Source organism: Miniopterus natalensis, chromosome 6, assembly GCF_054644295.1.
Source record: "Miniopterus natalensis isolate mMinNat1 chromosome 6, mMinNat1.hap1, whole genome shotgun sequence".
NCBI lineage: Eukaryota > Metazoa > Chordata > Mammalia > Chiroptera > Miniopteridae > Miniopterus > Miniopterus natalensis.
Window position 1 is genome coordinate 26712201 of NC_142086.1, and position 16728 is coordinate 26728928.

The 16728-nt window shown below is 40.5% G+C and overlaps 2 protein-coding genes and 1 pseudogene across 6 annotated transcripts in view; 1 reads left to right on the plus strand and 2 right to left on the minus strand.

Moving 5' to 3' along the window:
• Window positions 1-3990: 3990 nt before the first annotated feature.
• TRMT10C (tRNA methyltransferase 10C, mitochondrial RNase P subunit) lies at window positions 3991-8543 on the minus strand. Its single transcript, XM_016199736.2, has 2 exons — window positions 8440-8543; window positions 3991-5483 (listed from the first exon to the last, which is right to left on the minus strand). The coding sequence occupies exon 2, from the start codon at window positions 5469-5471 to the stop codon at window positions 4197-4199; it is 1275 nt and encodes a 424-aa protein (XP_016055222.2). The 5' UTR covers window positions 5472-5483; window positions 8440-8543; the 3' UTR covers window positions 3991-4196.
• A 1602-nt stretch (window positions 8544-10145) lies between these two features.
• LOC107527105 (putative protein ARB2BP) lies at window positions 10146-11533 on the minus strand (annotated as a pseudogene).
• A 4708-nt stretch (window positions 11534-16241) lies between these two features.
• SENP7 (SUMO specific peptidase 7) overlaps window positions 16242-16728 on the plus strand; it is a 106653-nt gene continuing 106166 nt past the window's right edge. For 2 of the 5 annotated variants that reach the window (XM_016199688.2, XM_016199689.2), the window contains exon 1: window positions 16242-16293. In XM_016199688.2, the coding sequence (XP_016055174.2) occupies window positions 16254-16293 (40 nt within the window). In that variant the 5' untranslated portion in view covers window positions 16242-16253. The remainder of the gene's footprint in view (window positions 16294-16728) is intronic. The other 3 variants (XM_016199693.2, XM_087818120.1, XM_016199691.2) reach the window with 2 other exon arrangements.

The window sequence follows — 16728 nt, forward strand, 5'->3', positions numbered from 1 at the left end:
TGGCTTAAGTATAACGAAGGTCAACTGGGTAATATTATAGGAGTAATAGTAGCAAGTATGGCCCCGTAGCCCAGTTGGTTAGAGCATCGTCCCAATGCACCAAGGTTGCAGTCCCATCCCCAGTCAGGGAACACACATGAATCAACCAATGGGTAGAACAACAAACCAGTGTTTCTCTCCCTCTCCCTTCCTCCCTCTAAAATCAATTTTTAAAAAAGAGAGATTAAAGATGGTTGTGGACTGAGTGGAAGCTACACTGACACTCTCCTGAGACCAAAGTGAAATTACAACTAAAATATAGAAAAACCATCCTGAATAATCAACTGCAACTGAAGACAAGCTGGAGAGCACCCTCATATCCAAGGAGGAAAAGTGGAGACCACATAGAGACTGGTAGGAAGTGGGGAGGTGCAAGAGGGCTGGCTGGGCTTCCACAGGCAGCAGCTGAAGGTCTGGAGGGATATCTCAGCTGTAGGGGGTTCCCACTGAGGACTCTGGGGCCTAACCCCCGCTTCCCAGCCAAGAGCACCAGAACTGACAAAGGTGCCCACATAACATCGGGCTGTGAAAAGCAGCTGGGTTTCTGTCTGCCAGGGAGAGGTGGATGGAAATGCAGGCATCCTCTTAAAGAGCCAACACACAGTTTTGTATGTAGCCATTCACCTTGGGCTCCAGAAGAGGGAGGAGTGGACTGGAACTGTTCGAGGATAATCTAGGGTTGTGGGCTCTGGAGATAGAGCTCAGAGGGCAACCCTCTGGACTCCTGTGCTGAGTCATTTCCCCATACCGCAGAGGACATCTTTCTCAGGCAGATATTTAAATTCCAAGCAGCTTTTGCCTGAGGGGGAAGCAATTGCCCACCCTACCCAGAGGAGTTTCTATAACCTGAGGCTCATTAAGAGACTGATAACAATCACCCACCCCACCTTTCAGAGTTTCTACAGCCTGAGGCTGGAGGCAGACTTCAGAGTGCTTTGGGTCTTTGCGTGATCTGCTTCTGGACCTGGGCCTTGGAAAAGCAGACTTTGGTGGGCATCTTGGTCATGTTCAAGCACACCAGGCCCCAACAGAGGAGACCTCAAGCCATGGGTTGTTGAAAGCTCCAAACAGGGTACTCAAGACCAGTCACAAACAGCATCTGACATTGGCATGCACCAGAGACCCTACAAAAAGACTGAGAGTCCTAGTAGGCCTATGTAATACATAGAAACACACCCAAATAGGCAGCCAAAATGGAGAAACAAGAAAACAAGCCCCAAATGAAAGAACAAGAGTCTCCAGAAAAAGAGCTCAATGAAATGCAGATAAGCAATCTATCACATATAGAGTTCAGAATACTGATCATAAGAATACTCAACAGCATGAAAAAAGATATGAAAACTATGAAGGAAATGAAGAATGACATAGCAGAAATAAGGAATACACTGGAAGGAATAAACAGATTAGGGGTAGCTGAGGATCAGTGAATTAGGAGACAGGGTAGAAAAAAAATCACTCAATCAGAGATCCAAAAAGAAAAAGAAAAAAACAGGAGGACAGTCTAAGGGAGCTGTGGAATAGCATGAAACGTAACAATATTCCCATCATTGGAGTGCCAGAGGAGGTTGAAAGTAAGCAAGGGTTAGAGAACCTGTCTGAAGAAACAATGGCAGAAAACTTCCCTAACCTGATGAAGGAAAAAAATCACACAAGTTCAGGAGGCACAGAGTCCCAAGCAAGAAGAATCCAAAGAGGCCCACACCCAGACACATCATAATTAAAATGCCAAAAATTCAAGACAGAGAGAATCTTAAAGGCAGCATGAGAAAAGCAATCTGTTATCCACAAAGGAGCTCCCATAGGCTGTCATCTGACTTCTCATCAGAAACTCTACAGGCCAGAAGGGAACGGCATGAAGTATTCAAGGTAATGCAAAACAAGAATCTGAAACCAAGACTACTTTATCCAGCAAGGCTATCATTCAAAATAGATGGTGAAATGAAGAGCTTCCCTGTCAAAAAAAAGCTAGAGGAGTTAATCAGCATCAAACCAGCATTGCAGGAAATGTTAAAGGGACTGCTGTAATTAGAAGTAGAAATAGAAGCAAGAAATGTTAAAGGGACTGCTGTAATAAGAATAGAGAAACATAGGCATAAAGAATTTAAATGGCAACAAATAAGGACCTATCAATAATAACCTTAAGGACTTTAAGGGACAGATCAACAGCAATAGTCATAGTCGTGGACTTTAACACCCCACTGACTTCACTGGATAGACCTTTCAGACAAAAAGTCAACATTATCTAACCCTACAACTTAAAGAATTAGAAAGCTCCCCTGTGAAGCTGTCTGGACCAGGGCTTTTGTTTGCTGGGAGGGTTTTTTTTATTACTGCTTCAATTTCATTAGTTATTAGCCTATTCAGGTTTTCTGATTCTTCCTGATTCAGTTTTACATGATCTCACTCATATGTGGAATCTAATAAAATTGACTGAGGAATAGATCCAGAGACATAGAAGCATGGGACAGATTGATGAATCTCAGAAGGTGTGGGTGGGGGAGTGGGTGGGGAGAGATTAATCAAAGAACTTATATGCATATATGCATAACCCATGGACACAGACAATAGTGTGGTGAAGGCCTGGGGGAGGTGTAAGGTAGAGGGGATCAATGGGGGGGAAAAAGGGGGATATCTGTAATACTTTCAACAATAAGGATAAATTTTAAAAAAGTTAATTATTAAAAACTGGGAAGTTGGTGGCCTGTTTGAAAAAAGCAAAAGAACACTTGAAATGGCATTACATAAAAACATGTCTGTAACACGTAAGAAGACAATTAGAACATAGGCAACAAAAGTTGCCTTCAAAGAACACTATAGAATTATTGGGTGTTTGAGATAGAGAGAAAAGGCACCACTTCTTAGTGCCAGGGAAATTAGACCACCTAGTTTGGAGAAATTGAAGCATCTGAGGTTCTGCTGAGTTCCAAATTCTACAAAATTTGTAAAATTAAAGTCTAGTTGAAACTGGATGAGCTTGCCATTGTAATTTACATATATAAGAAAAAAGCAGTCTTAGAAATCAGTTACTGCTTGGCTATTTGGAAAGAAAGGGTCTTTTTTCCCTTTTTAATTCTAATGTTGCATTACTGAAATAACAGCATATTGTTACACAGAAATAAGAATGTACTCCTTAAAGGGAGACAATAACTTGTATATACTACTAGAAATTCCATACATCCCAATGAAATTTCATTCCATTTTGGATAGCCTGAATTTACTTAGCACTTATGTGCCAGACACCATATTAAATGTTTTACATGAGTCAAGAACCACTTCTAATCTTTTTATAGATGATAACAATTTCAAGAGATTAAGCAATTTAAATAATGTTGGAGCCTGTGAGAGTGGAGCTGAGCTAGAACCATGGGAGCAGGGCTGGGAGACTAGTGAGGTGTCACCAAGAGCCTTGTTTGCCTCACTCTAGTGGTGGTCCTGCCAGGCAATCTTAATCTTTTATTTTTTAACCTCTAAGCTATTTTAACTTCAATGTATCTCAAGCTGTGGCCAGGGAAGCCAGTTCTGTAAAAAGAGGGCAACTTCCATTCAAATCATATGGCTGGAGAAAAGGAATTATTTCCTAGAAAAGGAAAGCCATATACACTACAGTAGGAAAGTGCTGTACGTTAAATAAACCCTTTTTTTTCCAGAGGAAAAGAAATGAGTTTTATCCCCCCAAACCCAGTTTTCATTATACGGCCAAATCCCATGACATGTCAAGGGATCGCTTAACCTTTTGTTCAATATTCAGTTAAACAATATACCTCAATGCCTATGACATGCCCAGCACTGTACCAAATGTTCCTTTAATAAGTGAATTACCACCTGAAGTTTAGAAATCTTTCTATCAATTTTTGATGAAAGGGTAGTTGCTGACATGGCTAAAAGAACATTTAAGGAAAATGGAGTCCGAGACAAGGTATTCGTAAAAAACCCACACCAATGATTCAACTGTTTTACTGGGCTCAGCAAACTTGGACAACTTTTTACTTTCTAAGATTTTTTTATAGTAAACAAAATACATTTCCGAAGTTTTGCAGATATTTAATTAATTGGGGAAAGATACTTGTTTAGAAAGACAAAACTTTGAAGAGCAAGTGAATTCCATTCAGGAAGAGACTAACAGAACTTTATTTCCAATCCATTTTCTTTTCAAGCTATCAAATATTCTCTTTCAAGTCACGTTTTCTGGGCGCATAAACAGAGCCTTTTGGAAATGAATTAATAGTCTTTGACTTCTTCATTCTGTTGACAGACTCTCGAGAATGCTGAGAAACCTCCAGATAACCAGAATGTTTTCTGTTAGGAACAAACTTCAGAGCCTCTTCCCAACTACCAGTGTTTTTCAGACATAACAAAATACGCATCATTTGATCTAAGGTGAGATTTTTTGTACCAATGTCCCACTGTAAGTATTTATCTAATGGAAGGCATTCTGTTGCCAGATTCAGCCGTTTTGCCTTGGCTAGGGATGTGCCTGGCTGCATATTCTTATCAACAAAAGATCCCACTATATAAATTTTGTCATGCTTGAAAGTAGTCATAACATTGGGAGAATCGGCAGTTAAATATATAATACTGTCTTTTGGAAATAAATCTATGTGAGATTTTTCTGTTGCCGTTAAAAGCAATTTGTCCCATTTTTCTCCATAACGTTTAACTAACTCTCTATGAAAAGGGCTATCTATTTTAAGATTGCAGAAATGAATATGGAAAGGATCAACATTTCTTCTGTTCCATCCTTCACTTTCTAAAAGTTGGGAAACAGCACTCTGCAGTTCTCTTGGTTTCATATAATTATCATAAGCCATGTCAAAAACCAAAGGCTGTCCAAACTGCATGGCCTGGGCACCCTTCCAGCCCATTGCTATGTCCATATTCCGATCCCAAAGTCGTAGAAATAGAAAGTCTTGCTGTTTATCTTCCTTAGCGGTTTCTAGCAGCTGGTCTTTTTTTGCTTTTTCCCTTGCTGCTGCTTTCATTTCCTTTTTTATTTGCCTAGCTTTCTTCATTTTTTCCTTTACATATAAATATTTTAAATATTTTTTTTTCGATGATTTAGAAGCACATTCCATAATGGTTTTGAGCTCTTCTTCACTGATGTGTTCTGGTACTTCTCTGCCAAGCAACCTCCACATCTCAATTAACTCCCTAGTTGCAGCTACAGGATCTTCATCCTTGGTACTTGAGACTGTTGGAACACCTTCTTGCACACTAGATTTCATTGTAATTTTCCACCCATCCAATTCCAGCTGTTCAGGTGATGTACTTTCCTTTTTAGGAGAGGTCACAGCTGGTATTTTGGAAGACATGTATCTCTGCAGAATCATGGAATATAAAACCCTTCTCTTCTTATTAAGGGTAAATGGCACCAAAACTTTGGCAAAAGGTCTTATGAAGGTGATACCAATACTCATTTTGAGGAAAACAGCCATGTAAGAAAATCCCTAAAAAAGAAGAAAAATGTAATGAAAAGTTAAAGATTTTAAAGACCTCTCAACTAACTGTGCAAGTATAAATTTGAGACATCAAAATACAATCAATTTCTTAAACACAAAGTGGAATCTTAATACAACTTTATTTGCTGTACTATTTTTTCCTAGACTCCAGTGGCCTAGAGCCTATGATCCCTCACTAGGCAAAGGTGTAAAACTTATTTGGGTTCTTATTTTAGACACTATTGCTTTAGGCAAAAGGATACCTTGAAGATCCTTTTTAGATATGATTCTAGGAGCCCAGAAAATCAATGTTACTAGATAAGAGTTATATACCACTGATGTGGCTAAGATCATGATGCTATATTTTTCTCAATTCTGTACTAACCCAGGTAGTACAGACCCAAACATAAGATCCATAACATAAGCAACATAGGTAGAAAAAGGGCTGAGAAGTTATAAAATATGGCAACTGGTAAAAAAGCACTTAGGAGCTGTTGTACCAATGCTCTTATGTGTTTTCAAAACAGAAATATAGAGAGATCTACTGACTTTAAAACACAAACCTTTCTCCAATTCAGACTTTATTTTGCAGTAAATAATGTTATTGCCAAATAAAATGTCCAAAATTAGGGCAAATATAAATGAGCGCCACAGTTTTATACAAAAGGTTTGGATGTCCACAAAACAATGAAGACACTTAAAGATGTGAAACTAGTGCTGGATTTGAAGGTGGGGGGGGGGGTAGGAGGGAAGGAATTCAACTTTTTACAAAATGCAACTAAAATACCTGAAAAGAAAAATTTCTTTTTCTAATGACTCTGCATGCTCCTGGGTCTCCTGCTTCTTTGACCTGTGCACTGATGCTCAGATGTCCCATCTCCTCACCCCCTTTAAAGGTGGATGTACCTCTCAGTTCTGTCCTTAGCCCTTTTTTCAATCTAAATACTTTCCCTAAGAGGTTGGATTTACCTCAGTGGCTTCAATCACCATGAATCACAAGACACCTCAAATGCAACATATTGAAATAATCTCTCTCCCTTGCCTTCCCAATCTGCTTCTCCTCTGTCTTGTTTTAGCGAAAGACACTGCTATCCATTTATTTGCTGAAGCCAGAAACTGGGAATCATTTCATTATTGTCTTCTCTCATACACAGCATACCAAATCCATTTGAGTTAAATTCACTTTACTTTCTAAATACTTCTTGAATCCATTCACTTCACTTCAACCCCATTTTCTTAACTGCATCTCCTAGACCTCAGATTTGCTCTCCCTTATCTTTAAGCCATTTGGAGCAAGTGCAAATCTGATCAATGAACTCATATTGTCCCCAAGGAGTATTTCTAAGCCCCCTGCAGCCAGGTTAAAGTCCAAAGTTATAAATGCGGCTTATAAAGTTTTTCACAAAACCATCCTCTGCTCACCTCTTCAGCTGCAACTGTCTAGCAACTCACCTCAAACTTTAGATTAAGTATTCCTGTTAGCTTTTATAGTACCTTGCACCTCTCCATCACAGTACTTGTAACACTATATTCTAATTGCCTCTTTACTTATTTGCTCTACTAGATGGTAAACTATCAGGGAAAGGACTGTGTTTATATTAACACTGAACTCAATGCTTGGCAATATATGGCTCTCAAAAATCACTGAAGTATTTTTCCTTTATAATTTTTAAAAACCGATTTTAGAGAGAGAAACATCAATCGATTGCCTCCCGATGGGGAATTGAACCCACCATCTTTTGGTGTACTGGACAATGAATGCTCCAACCAACTGAGCCACACCAGCTAGGGCTCTTTTATTTTACTTTTTACTTGTAGAGAATTTTTCTAAGAGTTTATTTGAGCCAAACTGACCACATATGCAGGGAGCAAGATCTCAAATGCTCCTCAAGTATTTTCCGAATAAATACCCTGGGTCAGTGCTTCTCACATTTAAAATATGCTCAGACAACTTTTTTTTTTTTTTTAACTTTTTAAAAATAGAATTTTATTACAAATTTTTTTAAAAAACAAAATGCAACAATCTAGCAAAACCTAAATTTACTATTGATACTAATTCCTGAGTTTGCTGTGCTACCACACACAAGTCAAGAAATTAAAGAAACCATTAAATATTTAGAAACATTTAACATCAGAAGTCTTAAAATCTTAACTGTATGTAGTAGCTACAACCTGAATTTTTGAGTATTTTCTCTACAAAGAATCTTATCAGCTATACAAAAGTCTGTAGTTTTTATACAGAAGCTACTATCGAGCTGCAATTGAATTCATTCTTAGCAAAACAATGCTTCTAAAAGGCCTTCATCTGCCTTCCTCCTGTTTTGCTCTGAACATTGCCCTAAAAACAACTCATTTTAGACTCCCTGGAATATTTAACTTGGAGTCTTCATCCCCAGTATGAGAAACACTGATTTCAGAAAAAAGTTTTTTCTCTGTAATTGGTAAAAATTTTTAGGATATCATTGTAATGAAAACCCAAAATATAAAAATGCGAACAAGGGTATTATTTTGGGAAACACTGCTCTTGTTCCAGGTAATGTACTATTTATAGTTTCTTAAGACACTGGGCTTCTTCTTTTATTATTTAGAGAATACTTTATTAGTTTCTGTATCCAAACCCATGTAGATAAGACTTTACATATTTACTACAGTGCATATTTACCCTGTACAAGTGTGTAAAATTATGTTTAACGTTTCCAGACCAACATGGCTGTTAATTTCTGTACAATGCCAACCCAACAAGGTACAACTCGGACACTTTTCCCAAAGTTGACGGTACAGCTAAAGTCTCCAAAAATTCAAATTATATATACATATCGATCAAGAGCAACAGTGATGTATCACTGTGGGCTTCCTCTAAACTGTAGGCCTTCTGAGGGCACATGCTCCACTAAGTCTCATCTAAGACCGTCTCCCGCGTCCTCCCGCCTCAATACAACTGGGACACAACAAGAAATGCCCGTACCAGGAACGCAGACAGTGGATCCCGCCGGCGAAGCCACAGGGACCCGGGGAGGACGCACGGCTGCCGGGAAGCACTGCCTCTGAGGGGTGCCGGCCACACCGGACCCGCAGCTCGCTGAGCAGTTGACGCTAAAACCGTCACTGACCCTTGACCCTTGACCGGAAATCCCGCCCTCTCCTCTCCGCGCCGTCGTATGACGTCAGACGCAAGGGAAAGTTTTCCGGCCTGGAAAGCGGCGCCGTGGGAGAGCCGGCTGGTTGCTCGCCCTGCGCCGTCTTAACGGAGATGGGCTGTTTAGGTGTTTTTGTTGTTGTTGCCCTGTTCTCCCGTTGTTTTTAAAATTTTCTTGTTTTTCTTTTTTTTGTTCCCTCATTGTTTAAAACTCCTCCTAATCGTCTTTTTAAAATTTCTTTTATTTATTGATTTTAGAAAGAGGACGGGAGAGAGGAAAAGAGAAACATGGGTTTGTTGTTCGTGTAGTCATGCGTTCTTGGGTGGCTTCTTGAATGTGCCCTGACCGGGGATGGACTGCAACCTTGGGGACCGGGTGGACGCTCTAACCAGCTGATCCTCTTAACCTACTCTCTGCGCAGTCACTTATGCACATTTATTTCCATAATACTAAAATTAATGTTTTCTCAAGTCTCACTGAGCTGTGAACTCCTTGATGCTTGGACTTTAACTTTTTTGACCAGCTTATCACCAGTACCTGGTACAATGCTTGGAACCTGATAGGCAACACTAAATATCTCTTGCACCACGTATAGCTCATTTAGAAAATCTAATGTGAAAATGAAGTTAAGGCGCTAATATAAATCAGTGGCCTTTGCGCAAGAATTCTGCTGAGCCAGTTTAGTGAAAATCTCCCACCCTGGTTATCAGATCATCCTTTATGTCTGATAAAATACCTCATCCTACGCTCACAACATCATATCACTCTGGCTTTCCTTTAGCAAGAATCTCATTTGGTCTACCAATCTCTCATGCCCCCTGATGTTATCACTTAGTAATTTTACATTCATTGACCCTCACTCTGCTCTTTGTCTATAAATCCTCCCCATTCCTCCTTGTATTTGGAGTTGATCCTGATCACTATCCCTTACTGCAAAACCCCCATTGCAGTAATGCCTCTTAAATATAGTCTTCATTATTGTCTTTAAAAAATATCAATGAATAATGTTTTCTTTAACTCTACTCCCTCATAATTTTTTAGCATTAGCTGACTTGATTTGTCCCTCCCGCCTCAGGATCTTTGCACATCACAGCTTTGCCTGTGATTTCTCAGCTAACTACTACTATTCTTCAAACTAAGCACCACTTTCTCAGGGAAGTATTCTTTATTTTTTGCTTTATTAATTTTTTTCTTTTTCTTTTTTCAGGGAAGTATTCTTTGAACCCCAAGACTTGTTATTTCTCATGCTGGATGTTCCACAGCACCCTTTATTTCTTAACACTCTTCACACTTGCGATTTGTTGTTCATTGTAAACTCCATAAAGATAAAGGCAGTGTTGGCCTTGTTTGCCAGTGTCCCCAACACCTAGTATTGACTGGCATACAGTAGACACTCAAATATTAGCTGAAGGTATGAGTAAACATACAACCAAAAAATTTAAACAAAAGGACATAAACATACAAAGAATCGAATTTGCTTACGATATTTAATTTTTATGTTTACTTGTAATTTTAATATGGCATTAATAACATAGAAACCAAAGCCTGACTTAATATTTAATTTCTATTGACTACAGTTTTGGTGCCATGGTATTAAACCATAAATAAGTCACTTTTCAAAAGAAAGATCCTCTAACTTTATACTGTAAAATATTAAAAATAGTATGGACTGGCTTCCTGGTTCATCAATAGGCTACAAAAGAGAACATACTCACTTTAGAAAAACTAAAAATCAAACCTTAATCCAGAATATAATACTGTGTGAGGTAGAAGTATTCCTTTTCTCCAAGTACCTACGTTAACAAAGTTTCAGTGAGACCAAAAAAAAAAAATCATACATGACAAAAAAGTAACTTAAGCACTTTGCTTTATTTTTGTGGAGCTTCTATATACTGTTGGCACATGATGGAAATTAATAGTTGTTTTGGCTTTCAGAGCTTTTTTAGAGTATTTAAAAATTGACTGAAGGCTAGAGGAAATGGCTAAGTCGTGTTCTTCTGTACCAGCAGAAACCATTGGAAACTTTTTTCAAAACAGTAGTTGCAGATCTATCCAAAGGCTTAGTACTTGTCACCCATTCCTGGCAGTGGTGCTTTATCCATGCTGATAACGGTACATCACTTCCCAGCTGGTGTCCTACGTGACGTTGAGAATCAGTAAGTGCAACAGCATATACTTTGCCCATCACTTCCCACTTCCTATCAACAAACAAGTCCGTAAAAACCAAGCCTCCATAACCATGTACAATGAAGGCAACATCCTCTTTGTAATGAAGTTATCCCAAATGTAAGCCATGTGTTCTTCAGGGGTGTTGCTGCATCTTTTTGGAATGCATTGGAGAGGCTGCTGGAGAGATAAAAAGCTCTCAATTTGAACCATTTTTAGGCAAGAGGATTCAATATTTTGTGTTAAAAGGCCTTTCCACTCTTTTGCCATCTTTAGGTCCACAAAATTGTCATTGGGGTCTGGCACGATTACATCATAATGTGCTTGCAATGCCATTTGAATACATGGTATCTGACTTCCATGTTGTAGACCATGATGCATTATTGCCTGTTGACTCCACTGACCAGCTTGAAAGACCCCATGGTCTTGAAGGACAAGAAGAGCAGAATGATGATTTGTTAATGCTCTCTCACTCATAAAAATGAAGCTTCTTGATTCTTTGTCAGCTTCTGGTGAGGTGTATATTTTTTATAATTTGCACACTTTCTCAAAAACTCATAACTATTTTTCAAGCAAATGGCCAAGGGCCTGGTTGTGCTTGCAGTTCCTCTCAGGGGCATTTTTATAATAGTTAAAGACAGAAGGTGTTTGTGTCTTGATGTGTCTCAACTCAGCTTTTTCATTGAAGTCATATTTAAGTTCTTCTAGTAAGTAAGATTGTTCAATAAATTTTTGGAAGTTCAGTTCCTATGTCATTGGTAATCACTGAAAGTGAAAAGAAATAATATGTTAGTGGTAGAAAAAATAAAATTTTCAGCTTGCTAAATTCTTCTGGTGGGAAATCATGCCAAATTAAGCACTTCACAAAGACATTAACCTTGTGGCCTATGATAAACACTTTAACTCAAAATAATTGTGAATGATGCAAAGTAATGAGAAAAAGAACATGCTAAGGGACAATAGCCAGACCATATATAAAAATAGGACTTTGACCCACAACCTGTAGCAACTTGCCAGGAAACCAACCCTTTATCTATAATAAACAGCTCAGAAAGCTAGCTTCCTAAGTTAGACTTGTAGGAAGTCAGACTGCCATCTCTAGTGATCAGGAAGCTAAACAGTAACTTATGTTACAATGGGCCCCAAATGGACAAGACTTGTTTAATAACTGACAGCTTTTCTATTTTTTCCCCCCACTGTCAACTTAGGACGTACAAGAGAAAGCCAAATATGTACCCCTAATCAATCACATAGGATGCCCCACTTCTGGTTAGCCTGCCTACAATTTCCCCATGTCAGTGGACTTCCCTTTTTTCCACTATAAAGCTTTTCCATGCCTGGACGGTGTGGCTCAGTGCTTGAGCGTCAACCTATGAACCTAGAGGTCAGGGTTCGATTCCTGGGCAGGGCACATGCCTGGGTTGCGGGCTCGATTTCCAGTGGGGCAGTGTGCAGGAGGCAGCCAATTGATGATTCTCATCATTGATGTGTCTCTCTCTCTCTCCCTCTTTCTTCCTCTCTCTGAAATCAATAAACACATATTAAAAAAAAAAAAAAAAAAGGTTAAGTGGCTTGCCCTAAAGCCAAACAACTATTAAATAAACAATTGGGTACTGAGGGTGGCTGACTCTAAAATTCCTGTTCTTTTTAATATTTTTAGAAAGAGAGGGAGGGAGAGGGAGATCGAAACATTGATTGGCTGCCTCTTGCATGAGTCCACACACCACGCATGTGCCCTGACCTGGAATCAAACCTGGCAACCTTTCAGTGCATGGGATGATGCCCAACCAACCAAGCCACATGGGCCAGGACTTAAATTCATGTTCCTAACAAATACATTTATACTCTCTCTCCTTAATTTGTTAACACCAACACTGTCAATCCACAATCTACTTCCAACAAGTAGCATAAACTCGTATCCCTGCAGTCTGTTTTCCACATAGCAGCTAGAACTATCTTTTCAAAACATCTAAATTGGATCTCACACCCTTGCTAATATTTTGTTGAGGATTTTAGCATCTCTATTCATCAGGGATATTGGCCTGTAATTCTCTTTCTTTGCAGTGCCTTTATCTGGTTTTGGAATTAGGCTAATGCTGGCCTCATAAAAAGAGTTTGAAAGTGTTCCTTCATTGATTGGCTGCCTCCTGCACGCTTCCTGCTGGGGATAGAGCCTGAAACCTGGGCATGTGCGCCAACAGGATCCTAGGTCGATGCTCAATCACTGAGCCATGCTGGCTGGGCAAAAATTCTCAATATTTTAAAGATAAGAATCAAGCTACTTGTGAAGATGAGGTGGATAGCACCATGGCACAGGATTCCAAATCTCTCTCTCTCAAAAATCAATGAAAACATATCCTCCGGTGAGGATTAAAGTTAATTCACTTGTGATGAGAAAGGGGCTTTTGTAGATTTCATTAATCTCTGTTCAAGGAAGCTGTTAGTTAAGGGGTAAAATAAAGGGTTGATTAATTTCACATTGCCCCTAGGTCTTGAAACTATTAAAACCATACCCACTACGTTTAAAACAAAAATACAATGAATACCTAATTAAATACTTAATACACACTTCTAACACTCAACAAAGAACCATACCCATTAAGATTAAACCAGTCCATCCTCTCTCTTCTTATAAATGCTGGGCTGGTGAATTTCTATATTCCAATGATTTTAATTTATTTTTTATTTTAATTAATTTATTTTTTCAATATGTCTTTATTGATTTCAGAGAGAGGAAGTGAGAGAGAGCGCACAATAGAAACATCAATGATGAGAGAGTCATTGATTGGCTGCCTCCTGCACGGCCCCGACTGGGGATCAAGCCCTGACTGGAAATTGAACCACAATCTTCGGTCGACGCTCAACCACTGAGCCACCCTGGCCGGGCCAATGGTTTTAATTTAAAAGGCTCTAGCCCTGCCTGGGTAGAGTCTTCCCGATGCCCCAAGGTTGTGGGTTCAACCTCTGGTCAAGAAGCAACCAATGAATGCATAAATAAGTGGAACAATGAATCAATGTTTCTCTCTCTCTAAAAAGTCAATAAAAATTTTTTGAAAAAGGTTCTATACAGTGTAAGCTAAATGTACATAAAAGAAATGACATTATCCCCAAATATACTAAGAAAAATCATCACTTTTTGGGGTCTTTGTTCATATTTTTTAAGTTAGGAAGCTTTCCGCTGAACATCATAAAACACTGTAAGAAAAAAGATTCTTTAGTTTTTCATAAAAGGCAAAATGAGGTTGTTAGATGACTTCCTCAAAAGTAGAAACAACTTTTTAGCTCTTTAGTTGTTTGCAATACGGTCAACTATGCAGTAGAGGTTGTTAAAGCTAAAACAATAAAAATACTGGTTAAAAGAGGTGTGTCATTCTTTGCCTTTGCCTTTTATTCTTTGAAATTCTTGAGCTTAAAGGTCATTTATCTTCAAATATATTATTCAAAACAAGCTCCAATTCAAAGAAACAAACTGGCTCACTAAGTCTTTATTAGCAGAAATGCTGTATTTGGTTCAGTGACAAGTTTAAATGATATATTTGCAAGGTGAATAACTTCATTAACTTATAACTTCATTTCTCATAAGTTTACTTCTTACTGCTAAACTTTAAAACCACTTAAAAAAAAAATCCTCTCCGGAGGATATTTTTCGCATTGATCATTTAGAGAGAGTAGGGGGGAGGTAGGAGGGGGGGGAAGAGAAAGAAAGAGATAAAGAGGAAGATCGATGTGAGAGACACATCAATTGGTTGCCTCCGGCTTGCGCCCAGATGGAACCTGCAACCATGGTAGGTGCCCTTGACTGGGAATCGAACCCACAACCCTTTGGTGCGATGCTCTAACCATGGAGCAAACCTGCCAGGGATAAAACCACTTTTAATGGAAGCTGCTAGTTTGGGCGGAAAAGGATTAGTCTTACTTACACTTCCCTTTTTTATGTTTCCACTTCTCAGCGCTATTTCCATCTTTTGTAGTGAAATTTGTTTCCTATAAAATTGGTTGGTTAAGCCGGCTTAGTTCTCCTGTTAGTTAAATTATTCAATTAAAAAGGTTGATTCATGAGTAAACTTTAAAATCCAGATATTTTTCAGTAAGCAAGGTTTTTATTTGTTAAACAAATAAACGAAGGTCTCTACATGAAATCCTTGCAGTGAACGTCAATCTCAGCCATCCCCTAAGAATCGCCGCTTTCAGCCCTTCCTGCCGGGTAAGGCACTCGCCCCAGCCCACGGGCCTCAGCACCTGGAGGCGCGTCTTCGCCCGCCCGGGCCGCACCGTCGCCGAGACGCAGGGTCGGAAAGCACGAGGCTGCGCCCTAGCGGCGAGCCGGGGAAGGCCCTTTGTTGACTCAGGTAAAACGCGGAGGGGGAGCTGTACTGAACTCCGGTTACCTCCCGGGTCCTTCCAGCTTCCAACAGCGCGAATCTAGTCATGTTGCCTCTGACTAGAGGAGTGCTCCGCTGAATTTTGTTCAAGTTATTGCGATTAAAACACACACATTAGAAAATTATTCAAGTATGTATATTATTCAAGTATGTATATTATGGCCAAATAGGACAATTTTCTAAACTGATGGGCCCTTTGAAAGGACTAAAAAATAATCATTCTAAAAGTTGAGTTCATTGAGGACAAGGCTGTGCCCTTAAGTACAGTAATGAAAGTTGAACGAATTCTAGTTTACATCCACCCGCTTTCTATCAGCATTTTGTTTTAGAATATTGATGCTCAGCTCCGCCCCGCCCCCCGCCCTTTAAAAATAAGGAGCTTGAATTTTAAAGAGATCCTCTCTGACTTTTTCCCCCGCAGCTGACCTAGTTGATTTCCACTCAAACTGCTAAACCAATGGCTAGGTCGTTTTGTTTCTCGGTTTGAGGAAGCGCGGCGAGGACAAATACATAGGAGCCCACGAGGAAAGTAAAGATGGAAAAGGAATAACGTTTTAGTCTCGTGTTTCTGGCGCGCCCCTCACGGGATCCAGTGAACTGGTAGCTTTCCTAAACTTTCCCGTTTTTTATTTTTTGTGATAATTTTTGTAAGTTTATTTCAGCCGAACTGAGGTATATCCCAGCGAGCTGGCCAGGGAACAGGATCTCAAAAGTTCCTCCCGTCTGTATCAAGCTCGTCTTCCGAGTCCGCAACTCCTTTGAAGATCTCGGGTTAAAACTTCGCGCCCGGCCTTACTTTGTCTCCGGGGCAGACAACGGAAAAAGCGCCACTAAACATACAAAAAAACAAACACTTCCAAGCGGCAACCCGCAGAGCAAACAAGCCCGAGGAAGTAATTTCCGGGTGGAGGTGGGAGGGACGGCAGAGTTCCGGTCGGAGGGCACGCGACGACTCTTGCGCAAGCGCGGTTGACACTTTCCTGTGTTTTTTTTTTTTTTTTTTTCTCCTCTCTCCCCTCCCCCTCCCTCCCCCAGCCTGAGGGGTCCTGAGGTGACAGCGACTGCAACTGCGACTACAGCAGCAGGAGGAGAAGATGGAAAAGGGGAAGGCCGGGCGACGTCGACCTTCACCGGGTGAGAAAGGGTGGGAGGAGGGCTGAGCAGATCGTCTCCTGCCTCGGGCAGATGCGAGGCGCGGGCGGCGACGGGCGCTGCGGCCCCGCAGCTGAGCCGCGAGGGCTCGGGCCCTGGCGGGGGCGGGGTGGGGGGCGCAGCGCAGGGAGCCGAGGGGCGCGCACAATGGAAGCCTCCTGGGTCGCGCCGCCCCTGCGAGTCCGCACGGGGTGGGCGCTGTCACCGAAGCCTCCGCAGCTCTTCACCCCGACACCCTTTCATTCTTTCCTCGCGTCGGGAGCATCCTGCAGGAGCCTTATCGCCCGCACGTCTTCCCGGCTGGCTCGCCGCGGTGCTGCCACGCCTTCCTCGTAATGCCCAATCTTCCAGTTTCATTTCCAGCTCCTCCGCGCCTGACCCGGCTTCCTTCTGTTCCTTTGATCTTGACTTTGCCTC